The sequence below is a fragment of the Sinocyclocheilus anshuiensis genome, unplaced genomic scaffold (assembly GCF_001515605.1).
Source record: "Sinocyclocheilus anshuiensis isolate Anshui unplaced genomic scaffold, SAMN03320099.WGS_v1.1 scaffold117, whole genome shotgun sequence".
Taxonomy (NCBI): domain Eukaryota; kingdom Metazoa; phylum Chordata; class Actinopteri; order Cypriniformes; family Cyprinidae; genus Sinocyclocheilus; species Sinocyclocheilus anshuiensis.
This window is the reverse complement of record NW_015536624.1, coordinates 1,384,724-1,406,109: the sequence shown is the minus strand read 5'-3', so window position 1 is coordinate 1,406,109 and position 21,386 is coordinate 1,384,724. Positions and strand designations below refer to the sequence as shown.

The 21,386-nt window shown below is 35.9% G+C and overlaps 4 protein-coding genes across 6 annotated transcripts in view; all 4 read right to left on the bottom strand.

The window, feature by feature from the left end:
- Positions 1 to 3,479: 3,479 nt before the first annotated feature.
- LOC107704338 (UDP-glucuronosyltransferase 2A1-like) lies at positions 3,480 to 4,487 on the bottom strand. Its single transcript, XM_016507232.1, has one exon. It carries the CDS (start codon positions 4,485 to 4,487, stop codon positions 3,579 to 3,581), a length of 909 nt encoding a protein of 302 aa, XP_016362718.1. The 3' UTR covers positions 3,480 to 3,578.
- A 741-nt stretch (positions 4,488 to 5,228) lies between these two features.
- On the bottom strand, positions 5,229 to 9,305 carry LOC107704326 (UDP-glucuronosyltransferase 2C1-like). Its single transcript, XM_016507222.1, has 6 exons — positions 8,022 to 9,305; positions 7,779 to 7,927; positions 6,381 to 6,512; positions 6,117 to 6,204; positions 5,681 to 5,900; positions 5,229 to 5,524 (listed from the first exon to the last, which is right to left on the bottom strand). Exons 1-6 carry the CDS (start codon positions 8,728 to 8,730, stop codon positions 5,242 to 5,244), a joined length of 1,581 nt encoding a protein of 526 aa, XP_016362708.1. The 5' UTR covers positions 8,731 to 9,305; the 3' UTR covers positions 5,229 to 5,241.
- A 5,219-nt stretch (positions 9,306 to 14,524) lies between these two features.
- tal2 (T-cell acute lymphocytic leukemia 2) lies at positions 14,525 to 17,720 on the bottom strand. The gene is made up of 4 exons (XM_016507211.1): positions 17,667 to 17,720; positions 17,088 to 17,198; positions 15,315 to 15,691; positions 14,525 to 15,221 (listed from the first exon to the last, which is right to left on the bottom strand). The coding sequence occupies exon 4, from the start codon at positions 15,195 to 15,197 to the stop codon at positions 14,868 to 14,870; it is 330 nt and encodes a 109-aa protein (XP_016362697.1). The 5' UTR covers positions 15,198 to 15,221; positions 15,315 to 15,691; positions 17,088 to 17,198; positions 17,667 to 17,720; the 3' UTR covers positions 14,525 to 14,867.
- A 2,038-nt stretch (positions 17,721 to 19,758) lies between these two features.
- The window catches only part of shoc1 (shortage in chiasmata 1), a 16,068-nt gene continuing 14,440 nt past the window's right edge, over positions 19,759 to 21,386 (bottom strand). For 2 of the 3 annotated variants that reach the window (XM_016507184.1, XM_016507193.1), the window contains exons 28-29: positions 20,701 to 21,048; positions 19,759 to 19,858 (exon numbers count right to left, since the gene is read on the bottom strand). In XM_016507184.1, coding sequence (XP_016362670.1) covers positions 19,773 to 19,858; positions 20,701 to 21,048 — 434 coding nt within the window. In that variant the 3' untranslated portion in view covers positions 19,759 to 19,772. The remainder of the gene's footprint in view (positions 19,859 to 20,700; positions 21,049 to 21,386) is intronic. The other variant, XM_016507202.1, reaches the window with a different exon arrangement.

The following is a 21,386-nucleotide window of genomic DNA, read 5'->3' as shown; positions in this document are numbered from 1 at the left end:
TGGGTTTAGACTGTCTTTTTTTTTTTCTCTCACACTTTTTTTTTCTTTCTCTCTCTCTCACTCTCTTTATAACATTAGTCATTCGCGTTTTAGTGCCATGTTAAAAAAAAAAAAAGTAGGGCTGGGCAAAAAATATCGATATCTCGATATTAATCGATTATCTTTTTTACGGAACGATATCGATTCTTAGTATCCTGTCTCATGTTAATCGCTCAATCAGTGTTTCAGCCGCGCAAATACGTCAATATAAAGTCTTGTAAACAGTGTCACTTAACGTCACATTTACCTCAGAAACAAACATATTCGGTGACCATAAACTCATTAGTCAGATAGAAAAATAAACTGTACAGAGGGGTATTTTGCTAAATATATGCACCATATAACATATTCATTATCATTTTTACTGTTCTTATGTTTAATTTATGTTTGAATAAATCCATCAATTTTTTATGATAGCTACCATTTAAATTTTTATATTAAAAAAAAACCGAATTGAAGTAGAAATATTATTATGTAATTGTAACTTTATTATTTTAAAAACTTTTGTGTAATTTTAACAGTTGTATGCTATAGCTTACAAATCAGTCAATTTTAACCTTCAATATTATAGTAATGTAGCACCAAATGACTCTCATGTATATTTTACAGCATTAGTTGAGAGATTTTTTTCCTTGAGAAAATTTGGCATACAGTACTGTACCTGATATATATCCAAAATAATCGATATTGAATCGAATCGGTAATCGAATCGAAAACTTGTGAATGAGAATCGTATCGAATCGTGAAATTTGTGTCAAAACCCAATGATCAAATACCAATGATTAGGTGATCAAATATCACCTAATGATAATGCGTAAAAATTAATCAGTAAAATTAATGTAAGAGAATTTATGTCTGCAAACATGGCGATACCTAATGTATTTTCTTTAACTTAAGGTGGAATATTTGTCATTCAGGTGACGTTATATTTGAAACTAATATGTGACCCTGGAGCACAAAAGCAGTGTATCTCGGCCAAATATTGGCCGATCCTAATAAACCATACATCAATGGAAAGCTTATTTATTCATCTTTCAGATTAATCGCAAATCGCAAATTAAAAAAAAAATGTACCCTTATGACTGGTTTTGTGGTCCAGGGTCACGTGTTTTTTTTTTTGTTTTTTTTGCAGTATTCAGTACTGTGATCAGCATGCAAGTTTTCTGTATTTCAAAATCTATTCAACTCAGTCGATTATCGATTAGTTACAAATTTGAAACAGTATGCAGTACGCTAGTGCATCATCGTGGTCTCAGTTTCACGCAGCTTCTGTGACTTCATCATTGACCACAACGCTCTAGAGACTTGATCTTAAATGCAACATAATTTAGCTTTAATCTTGACCTTTTACAAAATTATACTAATGCAACGTTATACCCTCAATACAGCTTAAAAAGTAAATAGGATTTTAAACTTGTATGAATAAATTGCCCGTTCTAACAGTTGCGCTAGACGTCTATCAGTAACGTACTAATCAACTAAAATGGACTACGGTTCAATTTAGGACCATCAGCCATGCAGCAAATCTCTCGATCACCAAACCTTCTCTAATCATCTCGGGTTTTAACCGATCATATAAGGAAAATTGACAGGATCACATGAGGAGTTCGCTAGCTTGTTGATGGTCGACTGCGATGCGTGAAGCTACTAAACCAAGCAGTACGCCTTTAAAATAAAAGTCCCGTTGCAGTGATTTACAAGACCGCTGGGGACAGCCACGCGTTACTTACCGACGACTACGATATACATTTTTAATATGCAAAATATAAATGCAGAATATTTCTACAATTCCTAATGTATAAAAATGTTATATTCTGCATTACATTATACTTCATTTACATTATACTAGTAAGCAGACTTTTATCCAGTGGCTTACAAATGAAGAAAAACAAGTGCAAGACCCAACAACATTATCATTAACAAAATACTGAGTTTCAAATAGTACAAACACTACAGCAGCAATATATCTGCAGAAAAGCAAAAAAGATTAAGTTTTATTTATAAACTCAATTCCATTCAAATGTATTAGTGCTTTCCACAATAGGCTATAGATCATTCCAAAAAAGTAAACAAAGCAAGGGTGACATCAACAAGGAAGACTTATTGTGATTAAGAATGACTGTAGCCTACTCTAGTGTATTACTGTAAGTCCATCTGAAGTTGTGGGATGTGGTGATGAGGTACATCCATGAACTACAGTGATTGTGCATGTGCACTGGCTGGTCCAGCCTGAATAATACGCTTTTTTAACGGTATTTGAGCAAAATAAACAACTTTGATGAGACAGTTGTTGTCAGATTTCATTGGTGAAAAAAGACATCAACTTATTGTGTGAATAGTAAGTCAACTGAACTGAATTAATTCAGACTGGTCAGACTCAACTGCAAGTTATCAGTATTTTCAGTGTAAATTATGAATTTGAAGACAAGTTTCATGAAAATCAAATATCCTGAGTTCTTATTAACAGCAAATGAGGTAGAATGTTAAAAAGACAGATGCACCTTGGGTAATGGTTTGGCAGGGGTGCAGTGATGGCCTCCAACGTATTTGAAGTTGGGCAGGAATGGCCGTGGAAACTCAAAATCCCAGTAGTTTCTGATTAACCAGAAATCAGCTTTACCCATCATCTCACAATAGGAAGTGGGCCGTCCTGGAATGAGGAATGCTTGACAGATTTACACAAATGTTATTTCTGTCAGGACCACTATCGTCAAAATGATAGATACTTAGCATAAAGTTTGGTTTGGCGGTATGGTTCTGTTCTGGGCAAAAACCTCCCTGCCCATCCATGCAGCCTGTCATGAATGAGCAGGGAGAGCAGCAATAATACCCCCTCCTAGGGTTAACAGAACAGAACAAGGCAGATATCATTAATGTACTTAATGATATTTAAGTGTAACACTTTATTCAAGATAAAGGAGTCTGATTAGCAAGGAATATCAGAAAGCCAAGTCCTGACTGTGGCGAAAGGAGGAGCTGGGGATGGAGGAGGGTAATTTGCTTCCCAGCAAGCTGAAAAGCTGCTGAATAATACTGAATAGAGCTTATATAGGAATGCCACGATAGGTGTCGTATTCCTATAGGTAGATGTGATCAGCTGAGAATCAGCTGATGCAAGCTTGACTCACGTGACCTGCCAGAACTAACGCTAATGCTTAATTTTTGCATAGTATTTTAGACATGCTTAACACATCTTGCACCTGAAGTGCATAGGAATCACAGCTGCCATATGAGTAAAGTATGACATCATGACAAAACAGATTGGCTGATGGGACACTTCCTAAGCTGTCATTTGATGACTATCAGACTATATGGAAATGTGTCCCTTACATTCTGTACGGTGTTTGAGTAAACTCTTTCCAGAACTTTCCTTTAACTCACCTAAATATTAACTGTAATAGTTGTCAATCTTTTTTCCAAGCAATAATGGAAAAAGCATCTAAGCAGACAAGCATATTGATGATTCGCTCTGTAAAGCTCATCTTTCAGAACCAGAACATTCCAACCCGGAATATAGTGCACATGAAATATGGACTATTTTATGGAGCTTTTTTTATTGTCCTCATTGGAAATTGATAGATACATTTTCTTTGTATGAGTGAAGATCCTTCAAAATGATCCTTTTCTGTTCCATTGAAAAAAAAAATAACAGCATATGGGTTTGTAACTACATTAGGAGAGTAAACAGCATTTTCATTTGTGTGTGAACTAGTATTGAATTCAGAACATTGCTTTAACTCACCAAAATATTCAGTGTAATAGTTGTCCATTCCTTTCCACACCAAAATGGCAAAGGCATCTTGAGAAAGGTAAAACAGCATATTGATGATTCGTTCTGTAAAGCTCATCTTGTCTGTGAGTTTAATCATGCCTGCGGGAACATATGACGGTGGAGATGGTATTTGACCACACATACGCTCTACAATGTGAGCAATGGAGAACTGGAAAGTGTAAACCAAGGGAACGTTCAGCTTTTCAGCCACAATATCGCTGCACGGGAAGTGCGGATCTGAAAGAACAACATCAAACTTTCCATTCCGCAATTTGTCCATCAACTCTGGTGATTTCAGAATACCGTCACAGTATGACAAAGCCATATCCTGATGTTTGGAAGCAAGCTCGTAGAATTTAATCTGAATCTGCAGTAAGTTTAACTGATCGATCTCATACACTGAGAAATGTACAAGTTCATTAAGGAAGTCTTGCATGTCCTGTGTGGTCATGGACACACTGAAGTGCTGGTAGGAGAAGCGATCTGATTCTTTGGTATCCATGAAGGGAGAGGGATTCGGCACCAGAACTGTGACATTGTGTCCCTTGCCAATCACCGTTTCCAAAATGATCTTCAGATTGATCCAGTGACTGCCTCTAGTAGGCCAAACTAAAATATTCCCACATTGTGCAGGACCAAACACAGCAAGATAAAGAACACAGATTAGGAGTCTCATGATTACCAGCAACTGAGTGTGTGACCACTTAGTGTCCTTCAACTATATTCCAAATGGTATAATTATTTACCAAGTATACAGACAGAGTTAAATCAATAAGTGCCAAGGTGACTAGGTTTTCATAAATCATTAAACTGCTTTGGTAAAAGATACACCATTACGGTCCAGACATCCCAGTTTCACTAACTTTTTCCCCTTTTTCTTTAAAATTAAGTATCCTCAATGGCCATCTATGGTGTCACCTGGATTCTGTAGTAGTGTAGTTGATTTGCTGATGCTTTCATTGGAGGATATATTTCAGCCATAAGAGAATTCTTTGAAACATTTTGAAATCTTACCGACCTCAGACTTTTGAGGTAATGTTTATACAGTACTGAGCAAGTCTTAGGCATGTTAGAAAAATTGTTTAAATACTGATTTTTATAATTTTGCTTTAGTGTACTGGGAGGAAATATCAGTTGGACATGTTGAAATATCTTGACCTTTTTGCAACAGTTCTTATGGATTTAGTCTGTCTCGGTTTTTCTGTCTCTTAATGTAATCACAGACAGATTGATGATGAGGAGATTCGTGTGCATACAAAAGTCTCACTGGATTTTACAATTCATTGCTAAACGAATGTTGGAAACATAAACTGATATTTCCTACTGGCAAACTAAAGCAAAAGATAGAAATAACATTTGTGAATAATCAAGCGTGCAAAGGATGCACAGGTCTGTAAAACTGTATCAATTTTTGTATCAGTCAAAATCAATCACTCTTTTTTGCTTTTCCTCTTTGATCTAAAACAGCAATGCATTATGAAGAATTTGCACATTTTAAAGAAAACATAGAGAACTACAGTCAGGACAGTGATGAGAAAAGCGAACACATCCAGACAGTGGTACTGGTACCAGGTAAGGTTGTGGGCCTCGGCACGCAGGTGTTTAGCGCCTTTATTGCGCATGACGAACTCAATCCAGAACACAGACTCATCCAAAGGCTTTACTGGTCTGTCATGATGAATCCTGGACAAACGCATAGTGTTCTCTTTATACCTGCGGAGATTAAGATAAATACTCTTATATGTCTGTGTACACTTTGCTGTTCATCTATCTATTGTGTTTGCATTGAATATTAATGAGAAAGACAGCACAGAGCCTTCAAAATATCATTAAAGTCTTGTCATAGTTGTACAATGAAAGTCAGCTCACGAGAGATCGTTAATGACAGCATTGAGTCCATCCACCAGGTCTTGAATCTGCATACTGTTGAAGTCAATGATAACAGCAGCACCTTTGGCCTTCATATGAACTAAATTATCAGGCTGGTCACCAAACAAGGGGATCCCGACCATTGGAACGCCATGATATATGGCCTCATATATGCCATTAGTGCCTCCATGAGTGATGAATGCTCTGGTTTTAGGGTGACCTGAATCAGGAAAGAAAACATGAATAGAGATTATGATTATTTTGTTTGGCACAAGGTAACCAGTAGGGGGCTACATAGTTTCATTTAAAAATGCCTGTACCATTAAACTAATGTAGTATAATTCAGTTAGCTATCTATATATGTCAGTTTATAGCTCTTGAAAAACATTGCATTTTTCTTAAACATAAATACACAATCACAAATTTTAATACAAACCCAATAAATCATTCTGAGGGATCCACTTATAAATTCTGGTGTTTTCACCAAGAGTATCTGGCTTCTCTCCACCATATCGCCATAAAACCTGCAAGCAAAACAAAACCCATTTATACAACCACATTAACAACTGATAAGTGTAGACTGAAAAAAAGATTAAAGAGCTGACCTACGAGGACTGAAAGCTTCTACTTTTCCTCTTTATCAAGAAGCAGGGTTGATAAAATATGGAAAGAATAGAAGAATGTGAGAATGGTAAATAACCTTCTGTGGAATCTGTGCCAGTGCAGAGGCGATCGTATTGCTCCTGTCTTTGGTCATGTTGTTTACCAAGGACCCCAGAGTGAAGACCACAATCCCATCATCCCCTGAGCTCTGCACAAACTCCTCCACGTCCTACACAGAAAAAAAGGTGGTCAATAGGTTATCTTTTTGCTGCAATTATTTAAATACCAAGTACTACCTATAGGCTAGTATTGTGTATGAATGCTCAAAAATAAAATGAACATTTATGCATTTACTATAAGCTAGAGAAAATGTTGATCAGTTATTAGTTATCTATTAGTTATTGAATGTTGTTATTCCCACTATACTCAACTTTAATAACCCTACAGTACTAACTCTTTTTTATTGTCTCTGAGAATAAAGGTACAGTTTGCTATTTTTCATGGCATAGATGTGAAAGGTAAACTTGGTGAACTTTTCGCTGAATCATCCTCTGCAAGTTTAAAGGCATAGTGCAAACAAAAATGAAAATATGCTAAAAATGCACTCACCCTCATTCCATCCAAGATGTTTGTTTCTTCAACCTGAACAGATTTGGAGAAATTTCGCATTATATCACTTGCTCAGCAATGGATGCTCTGCAGTGAATGGGTGCCGTCATACTGAGAGTCCAAACAGCAGATAAAAACATCACAATAATCCACAAGTAATCCAAACCACTTCAGTCCATCAATCAACATCCTGTGATGTGAAAGGCTGCATATTTGTAAGAAACAAATCCATCATTAAAACGTATTTAACTTCAAATTGTTGCTTCAGGCTAAAACAGGTGTCCATAATATTGTTTTCTCAAATGAGAAATTTGTCTCATCTGAATTAAGGATAGAAATATGCACAGATCAAGCACTGTTTACATGCAAAAATAGTCCAAACCAGTTCTAAACAAATATGTGAGTGGATTTTGATGGGAAAGGACAACGTTATATAGAGGAAGCGTTATTATGCACTTGTATTTCAACTAGAAGCACTTCACAAGATGTTAATTGATGGACTGGAGTGGTGTGGATTATTGTGATGTTTTTATCAGATGTTCATTCTGATGGCACCCATTCACTGCAGAGGATCCATTGGTGAGCAAGTGATGTAATGCTAAATTTCTCCAAATCTGTTCTGATGAAGAAACAAATTCAACTGCATTTTGGATGGCCTGAGGGTGAGTACATGTTCAGCAAATTTTCATTTTTGGGTGAACTATTCTTTTAATGTCCTTTAATAATTGTCTTCCTAATTGTGACATTAATTGTTACCTGTCGGGTTTACCATTGCTTTTTGGCTTTTCCTGGTTTAATGATGCAAAGCATGTCTCTCATGAATTTTATATCTTGTGCTGGTTTATTTTACAGAAAAAGGGGGAGACTAGTAAAAAGACAGACGCACCTTAGGTAATGGTTTGGCAGGGGTGCAGTGAAGGCCTCCAATGTATTTGAAGTTGGGCAGGAATGGCCGTGGAAACTCAAAATCCCAGTAGGTTCTGATTAACCAGATATCAGCTTTACCCATCATCTCACAATAGGAAGTGGGCCGTCCTGGAATGAATGATTATTTTAAACAACAAAATTATGGCTTCTAGGTGTAAATCCCCTCATGCCCTCCCTCCCCTCCCCAGAGTATTTAACTCACCAAAATATTCAGTGTAATAGTTGTCGATTTTTTTCCACAGACTAATGGCCAAAGCATCTTGAGAAAGGTAGAAGAGCATATTTTTGATTCGCTCTGTGAAGCTCATCTTGTCTGTGAGTTTACTCATTGTTCCAGGAACAAATGATGGTGGAGCTGGTATCTGACCACACATCCGCTCTAAAGTGTTAGCGATAGAGAACCGTAATGTGTAAACTAAGGGAATGTTCAGCTTTTCAGCTAAAGCCTCGCTGCATGGATAGATCGGATCTGACAGCATGACGTCAAACTTCCCACGCTGCAGTTTGTCGATCAACGCTGGAGACTTCAGAGTACCATCACAGTATGTAAAACACAAATCTAGATCTTTGGAGAAAAGCTGGTAGAATTTGATATAAATTTGCAGTAAGTTTAACTGTTCCATCTCATACATTGAGAAATGTAAAAAATCCTCAAAGGAGTCCTCTATGTCCTGTGCAGATATAGACACATTGAATGGCTGGTAGGAGAAGCGATCTGATTCTTTGGCATGCATGAAGAGAGAGGCATCTGGCACCAGCACAGTGACACTGTGTCCCCTGTCAATCAACGTTTCCAACACAATCTTCAGATTGATCCAGTGACTGCCCTCAGTAAACCAGACTAAAACATTCCCACATTCTCCAGGGCTGAACACAGTGAGCAGAGAAAGAAAACAGACAACGAGTCTCATGGTTGCCAGCGATAGAGTGAGATCACTCAGTGTCCCACAATCGTCTACTGTAGCACTCTGTACAATTATTAACACACAAGAGCAAAGGTACGGTTGAGCTCAATCAATAAAATGTTAATGTAAAAGGTATCTACTGATTTATCTTTTTTATTTTTTTTAATGTAAGATTAAGCTATTTCTGAATGTTTTGTTGACATTAAAGCAGTGCAAGATCACTATTATACATGGAATTTACTTTAAGATATTTCTGACAGTGTTTAAGCGAACACCTGCGTCTAACATGGAGTGTTTAATGAGTTAATAATTAACAATACAACGTGCGTCCACATTTTTTCACTTCCTGGCGTTGCGTATATGATTTTCACCGCTTTCTGTGGCTAGCGTTTCCTTTCCGCCAATAAAACAAGCCCCTTGTCGCTCTTCTCCGGCCATTAGGAACCAAACGTGTCCCGTTTACGACCCAAGACAGCGGCCGACCCAAAAAAGGTATGCGCCCTTCCTACACCGTTTTTCAAAATAAAAGCAGTAAGTTACCCAAGTAATGATTAGTGTTTTGAGTTGTGATGGACAACCAACTACAACATAATTACACTGTCTTATAAATTATCATTCTGATATCATTCTTTATACTATATTTAAATTTTGTTTTTATATTCCTTTTTTATTTCTCTTTCTCTTTTTATTTCTATTCTTTAAAACAGTTATATATTAATGTTACTAATCATTCATATATTTAAAATTCTTAAAAATATCTATCGATCTATAAACCCTTAAATATCACACACTACCAGACTCTTAAGTCGTTTCGAGAGCAACAAAATAGGCACCTTGTTGCAATGAGACGCATGGCAAATGAAACAGCGAGTTCTAAAATACTAAAAAATCTACGCGATTTTCTGCTAAATCCATCAAACAACTGCCCAAAATCTGCATACTGGCTCTAACTGGGCAACTACACTGAAAAAAACAAAAAAACTAAATCTGGTGTAGGATTTACTTCGAAATAATTACATTCAGAAAAACGTCTAGTAATTTTCACAAACAATTTTTTAAAGAAATGTCAAGTAACACATTGAATTAAACATAACAATTTTGAAGCAGAAAGACTGAAATAGTATTTTCTTATAAGTACTTCAAAAAATCTTAGTGTAGTGTTGACTCTTTCAGATTGAAAGTGTAGCCTACTGTATTCCAGTCTTAATGCATGGCACTGCACTCCTAAAAATAAAGTTCTTTAATGGATCGTTCCATTAAAGGGGTCATATGATGCGATTTCAATTTTTCCTTTCTCTTTGGAGTGTTACAAGCTCTTGGTGCATAAAGAAGATCTGTAAAGTTGCAAAGACTAAAGTCTCAAATCCAAAGAGATATTCTTTATAAAAGTTAAGAGTCAGCCTCACCTACCTAAAACGGCTCGTTCTAACAATAAACACATTTCATTACACCAAATACACAAAATAATGTTCTTTTTAGCAGCATCATATGACCCCTTTAAGAACCTTTAAAGGGTTAGTTCACCCAAAAATTTTCGTTCATCTTCGGAACACAAATTAAGATATTTTTGATGGAATCTGAGAGCTGTCTGACCCTCCATAGACAGCAACGCAACTGAAATGTTCCCAAGTCCAGAAACGTAGGAGATCTGTAAAATAATCCATGTGATATCAGGGGTTCATCCGCAATTATACGAAGCTACGAGAATACTTTTTGTGCGCAAAAGTACAAAAAAAATAACGACTTTATTCAACAATTCGTCTCCTGAGAGGTGCCTTTTTCATCCAAATTCAGAAGCATGGTTTGCAAATTTATTTACATGACATTTACATGACCATATTGTGAATATAGTCAAAGCTAAATGGTATGACACAATGTAGGATTTTTAGAGAGGAAAATGTAAAAAAGAAAAAATCAATAAATTTTGAATGATTTATTTCCATTGTGTGAATATGTAATCATGTAATCCATAAAAATGCAACTGTAATCTGATTATGAGCATTATAAAATGTAATATACTCTAATTACGAGTACTTGATTTTTGGAATCGGATTACGTACATATCCAGATAATATGTAATCAGTTACAACCAGTGAAACACAGTGGAAAAAAATTCTTGAGATTATTCAAATGTTCTTAACACTAAGAAAATGGTTCTTCTAAAAAAGAACATTTTTGGAACCTTTATTTTTAAGAGTATGTGATAGGAGAACGTCTTCATCAATAACATCTAAACAATGACACTACCAAATATTCATGCTCCATCAAATTTGTTCTTATAAAAAACAAAATGTTTCAGATGATCCCAATTTTCCCCAATCCAAAATGTTCTACCTCCTCTTCCTCTGTAAAGTTACTGCATGCTGCTTTTTGAAGTATACATTTGCCTAATCTGATTACAGATCATTGGATTGTCAGTGTGCCATAAAAAAAAGTGCTCTAGAAGAGAGAGCCGCTGTCCGGCCAACAATGGGCGTCCCTCCAGCCAGCAATGCACCTGCATGCACTCCAAGCAGCTCTCCTTTCTCGCACAGATAACACTTTCTACCCTCTCCTCCATGCTTCCTTTATTTTTAGGGGGGGAAATATAAGGATTTATGACCCCTCCAGCCCCCTCTTTTGGAGACGGGGTCTCAGACAGAGTGGGAAAAATTTAGCATGCAGCATGTGAATTGGTTTAGATGTATAAAGAGATCAGGGCTAATCGGTTGGCACCAGAGACACTTCTGCATTCAGCCTCTTTTCGGGGAGGGCAACGGAGTGCGGGAGTGAATGCATGTGAGAGAGGGAGGGAGGGAGAAGCCCATGATCTGCTCCATTGTGATAACAGATTTAGGCAGAGTGTGGGGTTCCGATAAGGAAAAGGCACACTCAATAGAAGATTAGCCGCATACTTGGAGTAGAACAGTGAAGGAGAGGAGGACACTTGGAAAGAAGAGGAGATGTGTTAGTCATGCTGAAATGGATTCTGTTTATTATTTATTATTAATTTTTACTCTCTTTTCATCACATTAACATTTGCTTTAAATATCAGTTGCTGTGTAACACAGCTCGAGTCTAATCTTAGCTGATTTATCAATTTAAAGCATGGAACAGCACAATATTTAGAAATGGATACTCTGTCAAGACAAAATTTATTTAAATTTATGTTTCAAAGCAGCTTTACAGAAAATCATGATGTTAAAGGGTTAGTTCACCCAAAAATGAAAATTCTGTCATTAATTATTCACCCTCATGTTGTTCAAAACCGTAAGACCTTTGTTCATCTTCGTGTAATTAATTACTGACCCTCGTGTTGTTCCAAACCCGTAAGACCTTTGTTCATCTTCGGAACACAATTTAAGATATTTTTTGATGAAATCTGAGGGCTCTCTGACCCTCCCATAGACAGCAAGGTAACTACCACGTTCAAGGTCCAGAAAAGTACCAAGATGATCGACAAAGTAGTCCGTGTGACATCAGTGGTTCAACTGTAAAGTTACGAAGCTACAAGAATACTTTTTTGCGCAAAGAAAACAAAAATATCGACTTTATTCCACATTTTTGTCTCTACTGCGTCACTTGTGAACGCACGTTCACGACAGTATCATGACGCGAGCGTGTGGCGGCGCTGACCCAGATCCGGCGTAATGACGTCATCACGCCGGATCTGGGTTAGCGCCAGCGCCGCCTCACGCTCGCGTCATGATACTGTTTATGATAGTTTTATATATCCGCAAGTTTTATATATTTTTATATATACAACTTTATATAAAGAGCTGGGTGATAAAATAGTTACATTTGCAATGAAATGAAAAAAACCAAGAAGGTGAGATTTGCAATATAGTAAAGTACATTGTATGTATGTGGATAAAGTTGGACATTTTTATATATCCAACTTTATATATAGAACTTGCCGATGATTACATTTTGTGAAAGTAGCAGCAATCAAGAAGTTGAAATTTGCTATATAATAATAATAATAATAATAATAAAATACTTGAGATTTGCTACATAGTATATATGGCAAGCAGCAAAATGTACATTATAATAGGTTATGTATTGTGAGTATATTGCATGTATGTGGATAAGGTTGGACATTTTTATATAACCTACTTTATATTTAGAGCTTGCCGATAATATAGTTTACATTTTGTGATGATAATAGCAATCAAGAATTTGAGAATTGCTATATAGTATAGTATATTTTATGAATGTGGATAAATTTTGACATTTTTATATATCCAACTTTACATAAAGAGCTGGGTGATAAAAACATTTTGTGATTAAATGAAAAAATCAAGCTGTTTTGCTATATAGTATATATCGCCCTAAGTAAGTATATTGTATGTATGCAGATAAAGTTAGATATGTTCACATATCCACCTATATACTGTATATATAGAGCTTGCCAATAATATAGTCTACTTTTTAACGATAACAGCAATCAAGCAGTTGAAATATAGTATATATTGCCCTAAGTGAGTATACTGTATGTATGAGGATAAAGATAGATATTTTTATATAGAGCTGGGTGACAATATGGTTACATTTTGCAACACACACAAAAAAAAAATTAGGCAGTTGAGATTAGTTATATAGTATATATCGCTTTACATGAGTGTACTGTTGGAGGTGATATACAACCCACTAGAGCTGTGCGATAATAGTTTACAGTATATATTCTTATTTATGCAAATAATTGTGATTGTTTGAACATTATTTAAACCAGAAGGCTCTAAATAAACATTAGCAACCATTCACACACTTGCCAGATGAGCTTTGCTTTTCCGTGTTTGGTTTTAGGATCACAAAGTTGCTTTTTTTGTGTTTGCGGTTGTGATTGTGTGTTGTGTTAAATGGTGATTAGCACGGAGGGTCGGTCAGCTGCTGATTTCAAATGGCTAAAGTGGTATGAACAGATGCCCAGAAACTCACTCTTCCTCTGTGATGATGATAGTAACACAGCTAAATGGGATTTAACTTGGTTTTGTTTTTTTACACTTTAGGTCAAATGTGGTCTGAAGACTAGAGTAATCTGAACAGAAATGATGGATATGCTTATTTGCAGTGTTTACATGCATTTATCCAAAATCATCTCATAATATATTTTGGATGCGATTAATCGCGATTAATCGTTTGACAGCACTAAATGTGTGTGTGTGTGTGTGTGTGTGTGTGTGTTTAAATGTTCATTAAAACCTAAAAAAAACTGGTATTAAAATTTAATAGATACATTTTCTGTACTGATGTTTGAATGTAGCACAAACGCACACACTCCCACTTTTGTGCACCTGATTGGTCACGGACAAGTGTGGATTTTGACTCCAAGATGACCTCTGGCCTCAGACCAAAAGTTAAGCCGAGTCTACAATCCAATCTCTCGTGTGGCTTGGACACTTCCAAAGGTCATCACTATGGTCACTCGACTCTTAAACAGCCTCTGCAGTGAACAATTAAGTGACCACAACATAAAAGCCAATCAAGAGTCTTCAGAGCTGACCATTACATGCACATTACAACAGCCGCTTTAACCAACCAAACAATGAGTTTTTTTAGGCATTTTAATTTCAAACAGACTAATTAATTAATCCAATAAATAATTTCCAAGCAATTTGATTATTGAGAAAAAACAATTTACACTTTGAATAATGAATACACAAAAATAACCTTTGGCAAAACAGATTTAATAACATTTTTCCATTTAATAAATTACAATTTAATGTACAACTAGTCACATGTGCTGAATCCATTGAAAGCATAAATAAATAAAAAATTAAATACAATCAAATAAATTACAGTTTCAATTCTGAGGCTGCCTTCAGTCTCAAACAAAACATTCTTGAGTGTTAATTCAGTCAAGGAAATGAAACGACATTAATACTACAAAGTATCAGGGAGATGCTTCCCAAGTGCATCCTTGACCATGCATATGTTGTTTAGGGTTCCTGCTCAATTACAGCAGTACTGGTGATGAATAAAGTGTTTCTGGGTTTCCACAGATCATTCGTTTCCAAAAAGCTCGGAAGAAATGAGTGATTGTGATGTCATAGCGAACATTCCGAGTTCCAAATATCCAGCTTTGTCTCTCCATGGCAATGGAACATTCAAAAACATCACAATCACAGAATCCTTTCACAGAACGCTCACGCTTCATTTTCGTTCTACCAGGTTTCTGTACTGTCACAGCTGGACCCGGGTGAGGGCGGGTTGGTGTCGCTGGTCCAGGTGCGGTCGGTGTGCAGCTTCTGCATGTTCCCCGTGATCAGTGTGAGGAGCGCAGCTTGCGAGTGAGCCGACGGCTCTCCTCCCTGGCTCTCCAGCAGAGTCACCAAGAAGTTGATGTAGCGCATGGCCAGCCGCAGGATCTCGTTCTTGCTGAGTTTTTTCTCGGGCGGGTGCGTGGGGATGAGTTTCCGCAGCTCTGTGAAGGCTGTGTTGACATTATGTTGGCGCCAGCGCTCACGTGTGTTGGGGAACACCTTCCTGGTCATGATACTGCGGTACTTCTGCAAAAACTAAAATATCGTTATCATACCATTGTCTGAATATTAAGAGCATGGGGGAAAAGGAAAATAATTCTAATAATAGCAACAAGTACAAACACTTACCACTTTACGTTGTCTTGAATCTCTATGAACGTTGGAGCATCAGGCATGAAAAATCGAAAAATAGTCCAGATGGCAGGTAAAAGCAGCAGTGTGTGTTTAGTAAAGATAAAGAGCTGTCAGGTAATGGCAGTAGTAATAATCCAGCATCCGTCCTCTCACTCTCAGAACCCTTGAACAAACTCCTCAGATGGAAAACCGGGTGAAAGAGCGAGGTTGTGAGGGAGGGGTGGGGTTTGGCTTGTGCTCCTCGTTTTTATAGTCATGCCGCTGTGTGACGTTGCAGGGTGTGAGTGGGGGGGAATGATTTTTACATCTGCCATTAATGCGTTTAAATTGATTAACATAATGCGTCGTGTTTCCATTCACAGCTATAGCATCTGGGGGGATAAATACAAAGAAATCCAACTTTTTACCAGCTGAACATGAAAAACAAACTGCAGTCTAGTGTTTAAACCAAACAGGGTACATTCATTTCAAATAAAAAGCTTTTGTTTCATGCATCATGTCCTGAGCTTAATCTTCAATTCACAGCAGTCAAAAACTCTTAGTAAATATGAATTAAAATACTATAAATATAAATACATAATGCTTTATATAGCATATTTTTATGTAATATTTAAATATTTTAATATGTACATTTTATTAATTAATAAATCTAATTATTAGATTAATTATATGTAAATCTAATTACTTGCATCTATAAATTATATACATACATCGATATACAGTACTAAGACTTAAACTATATAGACATATTTGTAAAAAAAAATTAAAAAAAATAAAAAACGATCACAAAACTTTAAAATTAAAATGGTTACCATTTAAAAACCATTTTACCATATATATACACTTTACAGTAGACTGCCACTCACATTAATACATAGTTTGGCCATTTTGCTTTTAAATAGTTTTGACAAATATTTTAGTTTTGATGTTCCCAATTTAATTTTCCACTCTCTTTAAAAGTCGTCACATTGCACATCTTTTCAAATATACCTAATAGCACTTAATGAAGCGAATATATACAATTTTTACTATTGTGAGTTTATTCATAATCTTAAACACTTCCACATTCAGCCCACCGGGAAACAACAGAGAGGGTGGACTATTCAAAGCAGACTTATTGCCTATGAGCTCTAACAAATACGTGGCTGTTGTACAAAATGTGTTTCCCTCTTTTGTTGGGATGCTGGATGTCCACCTGCTAACAGATCTATTACAGCAACTCTGTCCAATAGTGAAGTGACACCATAATGAAAACTTTCCTCTGATTGGACAACACGGTGTCAAAAAACCCCACAGCATATTCACCCTGACAGAGTAATAATATGGGTTTTGTCTGAATGATGGTAATCTTGTTTAGCATGTCCTGGGGCTTCACATAAATTACACTAGGTTATGACAGAGGCAAGCTTGTGGATCAGCACATTCTTTGGGGCCAAGGTCTCCGAAGCCCCCTCTCGCTCTTTCCCGAACTCTCAACCTCCCTTCAGATCAAAAGCTGGTATCTCGCTGCAGCAATTGTTGCGTTAAAAGTCTCTCTGCGAATTGTGGGGGATTTGCATAATGGGATTATGGAGGGATTAGGAGTCAGGCAGAGGACAGACACAGTTAGGATGGAGCTGAATTCACGACTCCATTCATATGGACTCCACCTCTCAACACACCCTGCACCTGCAGAGCTGCCTTTCAGATCTGCCAAAAACGTCAGCGAAACGCAAACCTGCCCAAAACTAAACTCTCTCCCAATCCACACCCAAACTTTTGACCTACCTGAGCTGATCGTGATGCAATTGGCGAAATGCAATTAAACGGAGACTTCTGCTGCTCAGATGTTTCTCCTGTGAAAAACAGTCCAGTAATCTCTCAGATTTGGTCCGAAGCCTGCAATCAAAAGATGCATTTGTCAAAACCGATTTCAAAAATTTTAAAGACCAAATGATCAGAGCTATGCAATCCAAATAAACCGAATAAAATGCAACTGATTTTATGTTAAGGAATTTCAAGACAAACCTGGACATGAATTATCTTGTTTTACAAAAGAGCAAAATATGAGAAATACATAAATAATATAAAAATCTTTAAAAAATTATATATTTAAAATACAAATGCATTTATATTTTAAATATATACAGTAAATTGTATGAAAAATCTAATGTGAGAAATACAATTTTGATTTAAAAATAATTAATTTAGTATTTATTATTTATATTTAAAACAAAAAACATTGTAATATATTTTATTACATTATATACAGTATATTATTGTTATTTGTATAAGGTACATAAATAAAACAAGGAAAAAAATGGAACAATAAAAAAAGGAAAATATCTGACTGCAAATGCAACTTACTGTAGGGGTTAGTGGTTTGTTCAGATTGCCTTAGCAAGGACCAATTAAATGCAGAAATCTTCCCCAACTGTTCCTATTTGAGCATTTAGTTGACATTGTTAAACACTGCTGACACTGTAATAAGGGCGACAAGAGATTTGACCCAATGTTTGCAATGAAGAGTGGTTAAACAGATTCAGATTTGAACAGCATGCTCTGTTCTCACAGCTTTTTTCCATCTGAAAGAGCGCTGTGATTACGGTCACATTACTGACGTATTTATTGACACCGCTGTGTCTTACTGCCTCAGACTGGACACACGTCTTTCCTCCCTCACAGCCCTGTGTCCAAACACTGCTGTTTTATTTGCTTTTGTTTGAGTAGGGGCAGTTCAGATGGTGTTGGGAGTTATTTATGGAGGCTATTTGGTGTTTTACAGAGGCTGAGGCTCACAAGGTGCAGAGAGAGTGAAAGGGAGAGTGATGGAGAGAGGAAAATGCCCTGTGGGAGTGTTTGTTCTGGAGCTCATTCCTGCGAGGGGCTGCCGTCAGACTGCTGGCGTGCTGAGATAAGCCCTCCGACCCCCATCGCTCTCCCTCTCTTCCTCCTCCTCTGTCTGTGCAGCGCTTTCCCTCTGCTCTGACTGTCAGCGATAAGAAGATCGTCCTGTAATTGAATGACCATCTTTCTATCACGCTCATTTCAGAAAATAGCGAGGGGCTGGAAATGCGTATGGTGTGGGAGATAAATGAATGGCCACTGTCGCCGTAGTCCCCAATCTACATCCAGACTGGTAATTTTGAAAATGCTTTTTTTAACGCCAATCAATTCAGCTTCACATACCGAATGATTTATTCAGTTCCAGACCGGCGTGACCCCTTCTAAATAAGCGGCGTAGCATCAGTAACGTGTAGCGAGAAATGTTAATTTCTCAATACAGTGTCACGTTTGAATAGAACTCTTTCATCTGCATTCAGATGCATTCTTTACACCTGCTTCTGTGTACAGACTATAAAGCTAACAGATGCATGTGTGCATACGCTCACTCTCAACTGTAGGTCAAAGGTCAGTAGATAAAAAAAGCCACGTCATTCTGGAGTCAAAAAACAAAACAGCACTAAATGCTTTTAAACAATCAAAGCTCAAACCTTCTGTTGCACCCTAAGAAGCACATTTAAAAAGACAAGTCTAGTTAAATCTAATAATCTCCTGTAATTCTAAAACGTTTTGATTAGTACATTTCAAAGACTTTTCCAGCTGTTCATTAATTTTTTAAAAATAATGACTAAAAAAAGTTGAAATTACAAATTACTACTTTCACAAGTAGATATTAATAGTTGTAAAATCAAAATCATTTTAGAATTGAGCATAATTAGAAAAATACATATTCACTGTATTTACCATATTAAACAATGACTGTGGAGAACCCTGTAAAAAAACGATACGATAAATAATACAAATACTAAATCTAAAATTATGCAATTGCAAGCATTTTAATAAAAAAAAAAGTTAATATATTCATAAATCAATTTTTTATTAATTTATGATTTTTTAAATAGCATAAATAGCGAGCATTAATTCATAGCTATATATATACTAAAATATTTTAAAGTTGAGCGAAATTTAAAAATACATCTTCAATTTTCAAGATTTCATACATTTTCATGGCATTTCAAGTCCTGGAAAACAAAATGTGTAAATTGTCGCAACTGTGGGTACCCTCTAAAAAAATAAATAATAATACAAATATTAAATCTAACAAAATGTGTGTTTATTTTGTAATCACGTCAATTTGAAATATATAAAAAGAAATGTTTGATTTGACCGTTTCTTTTTCTTATTGCAACTGTCATTCTGATATAAATACTGATATAAATAGACCTAAAGGGTGATAGTTTAAACATTAATATGTACTAATTATTGGAACAATATCTACATTTATTATGAACCATTCATTTTATACATTTACTATAAATTATATACATATATTTTAATGGACATATGACTGAACTGTATTAATGTAGCATTACATTCTACATGAAAACTGAAAATACAGATGAGCGTGAGAAATATTCTAAAATATCACTCAAGCGAGTGATATACTTAACATAAAGTAGCAAAACTTGCTCAGAAAAATCTCAGTCTGGTCTGTCCATCATTTCTGCCTGGAACTCGCTCACATAGCAGTCTTCCTCTCTTGCAGTGCGGCAGCACTGGGAATAAACACACAGACACAGAATGATAGAGCAAAACTCTCTTGCCCTCCGGATACCACGAATTGTTTCGTGCTGAATTTCTTTTAAAGAGAAAGTTCATAGAAATACTTTGAAAAAAGACAGTACAGAGAAAGTCAATGGGATTTCTATGCACTGTTACATAAATAAATAAATAAATACAAAATCAGTATTTTTCAAAGTGGTAAGTAAAATATTTATTATTGTGTATTAATTATAATAATATTGTTAATTATTGTGGTATGCTTTACAAAAAAATACTTTCTACTTCATTCTTTTTCACTAAATTTCATGTTCAATTCAATGTGTTACTTGCCTTTTTTTTTTAATAATTAATGTAAAATGAGCGAACATTAACATCAATTCTGAGCAAAATTTAACAACTAATGTTTTTCTGTGTGGAGCTAAATTAATTTATTTACAACATATTATTCTCAAATGCCTAAGCTAATTCACATTTGCAAGAAAGTTTATACATTTACAAACAGCAATTCATAAACTCATGCAAATATATAAACTTTTTGTGAAAAAAACTCTGGGAAATCTATTTCAATTTAATAAAAATTTTCTAAAGAAGTTTCTTTATAATCATGACAAATGTTTGATTTGACAGCTTTTTAAATTTTCTTTCGTAATCAAATTCCATTAACTGTCTTTAGAACAAATAATACTGCAAATACACATAATTAGCTCATGCATTTGTAAATAATATTTTCTCAAATTAATTGAGAGACTATTTTTAAATGTTGTTTAAAATGTAATGTTTGTGTTCCACAGAAGAAAGGAAGTCATGCATGTTAGAAATGTGTGTGTATCTGTACCACTGTGCACATCTTCTCCTCCTCGCCTCTTCCTCTCCTCTCCTGTCTTGTTGGGCAGATGATTCTCAGGTGAGCTCCAGCGAGTCTGACTCTGCGGTCTAGAGCTGAATCCACACGCAGTGTTTCTGCCTCCCAGCACTTCAGGAGTGGGCAGAGGAGCCAAGGGAACATGGGCAGACCCTCGTGGAACAGCTCGGCCTGGCATGAGATCTGGGTTTTGAATGAATCCTTCACCCTGTAGCTGCCAGACGCTCGCTGTAGTTGAACCTCGGCTGAACTGGCTTGGCGTTAATGGGTTGTATGAGTGAAAATGAGCTGTATCCTCTCCTCTCACGCTGTTATGACCTGCTAATGTGAATAAGAAGCAATTTAAATGATTGCACTGAAAAAAAATACGAATTTTTACATTTAAACAGGGTCCAAAATTAACTTTAGCCAACAACCACATTTGCCGACCATATACAGTATATTTCTAACTAGCCAGTAAAATATATTTAGCATTATGATTATTGTAATAAAAGTACAAATATTAAATATAAACACATAAATATACTTCTAGTCAAATGTTTACAATAATTAAGATTTTTAATGCTCACCAAGGCTGCATTTTTTATTGGATCAAAAATACTGTAAAAAATTGGGAACTATTATTACAATTTCAAATAACTGTTTTTTATGTTAATTAT

Excerpts from the sequence above, each read along its gene's own strand:
- LOC107704338 (XM_016507232.1), bottom strand. The coding sequence starts at position 4,487 with ATGAGACTCCTAATCTGTGTTCTTTATCTTGCTGTGTTTGGTCCTGCA.
- LOC107704326 (XM_016507222.1), bottom strand. The coding sequence starts at position 8,730 with ATGAGACTCGTTGTCTGTTTTCTTTCTCTGCTCACTGTGTTCAGCCCT. Across the intron at positions 7,928-8,021 it reads CTATTACACTGAATATTTTG|GACGGCCCACTTCCTATTGT; the intron begins GTGAGTTAAATA and ends CATTCATTCCAG. Across the intron at positions 6,205-6,380 it reads TGGCACAGATTCCACAGAAG|GTTTTATGGCGATATGGTGG; the intron begins GTTATTTACCAT and ends TTTTGCTTGCAG.
- tal2 (XM_016507211.1), bottom strand. The coding sequence starts at position 15,197 with ATGACCAGGAAGGTGTTCCCCAACACACGTGAGCGCTGGCGCCAACAT.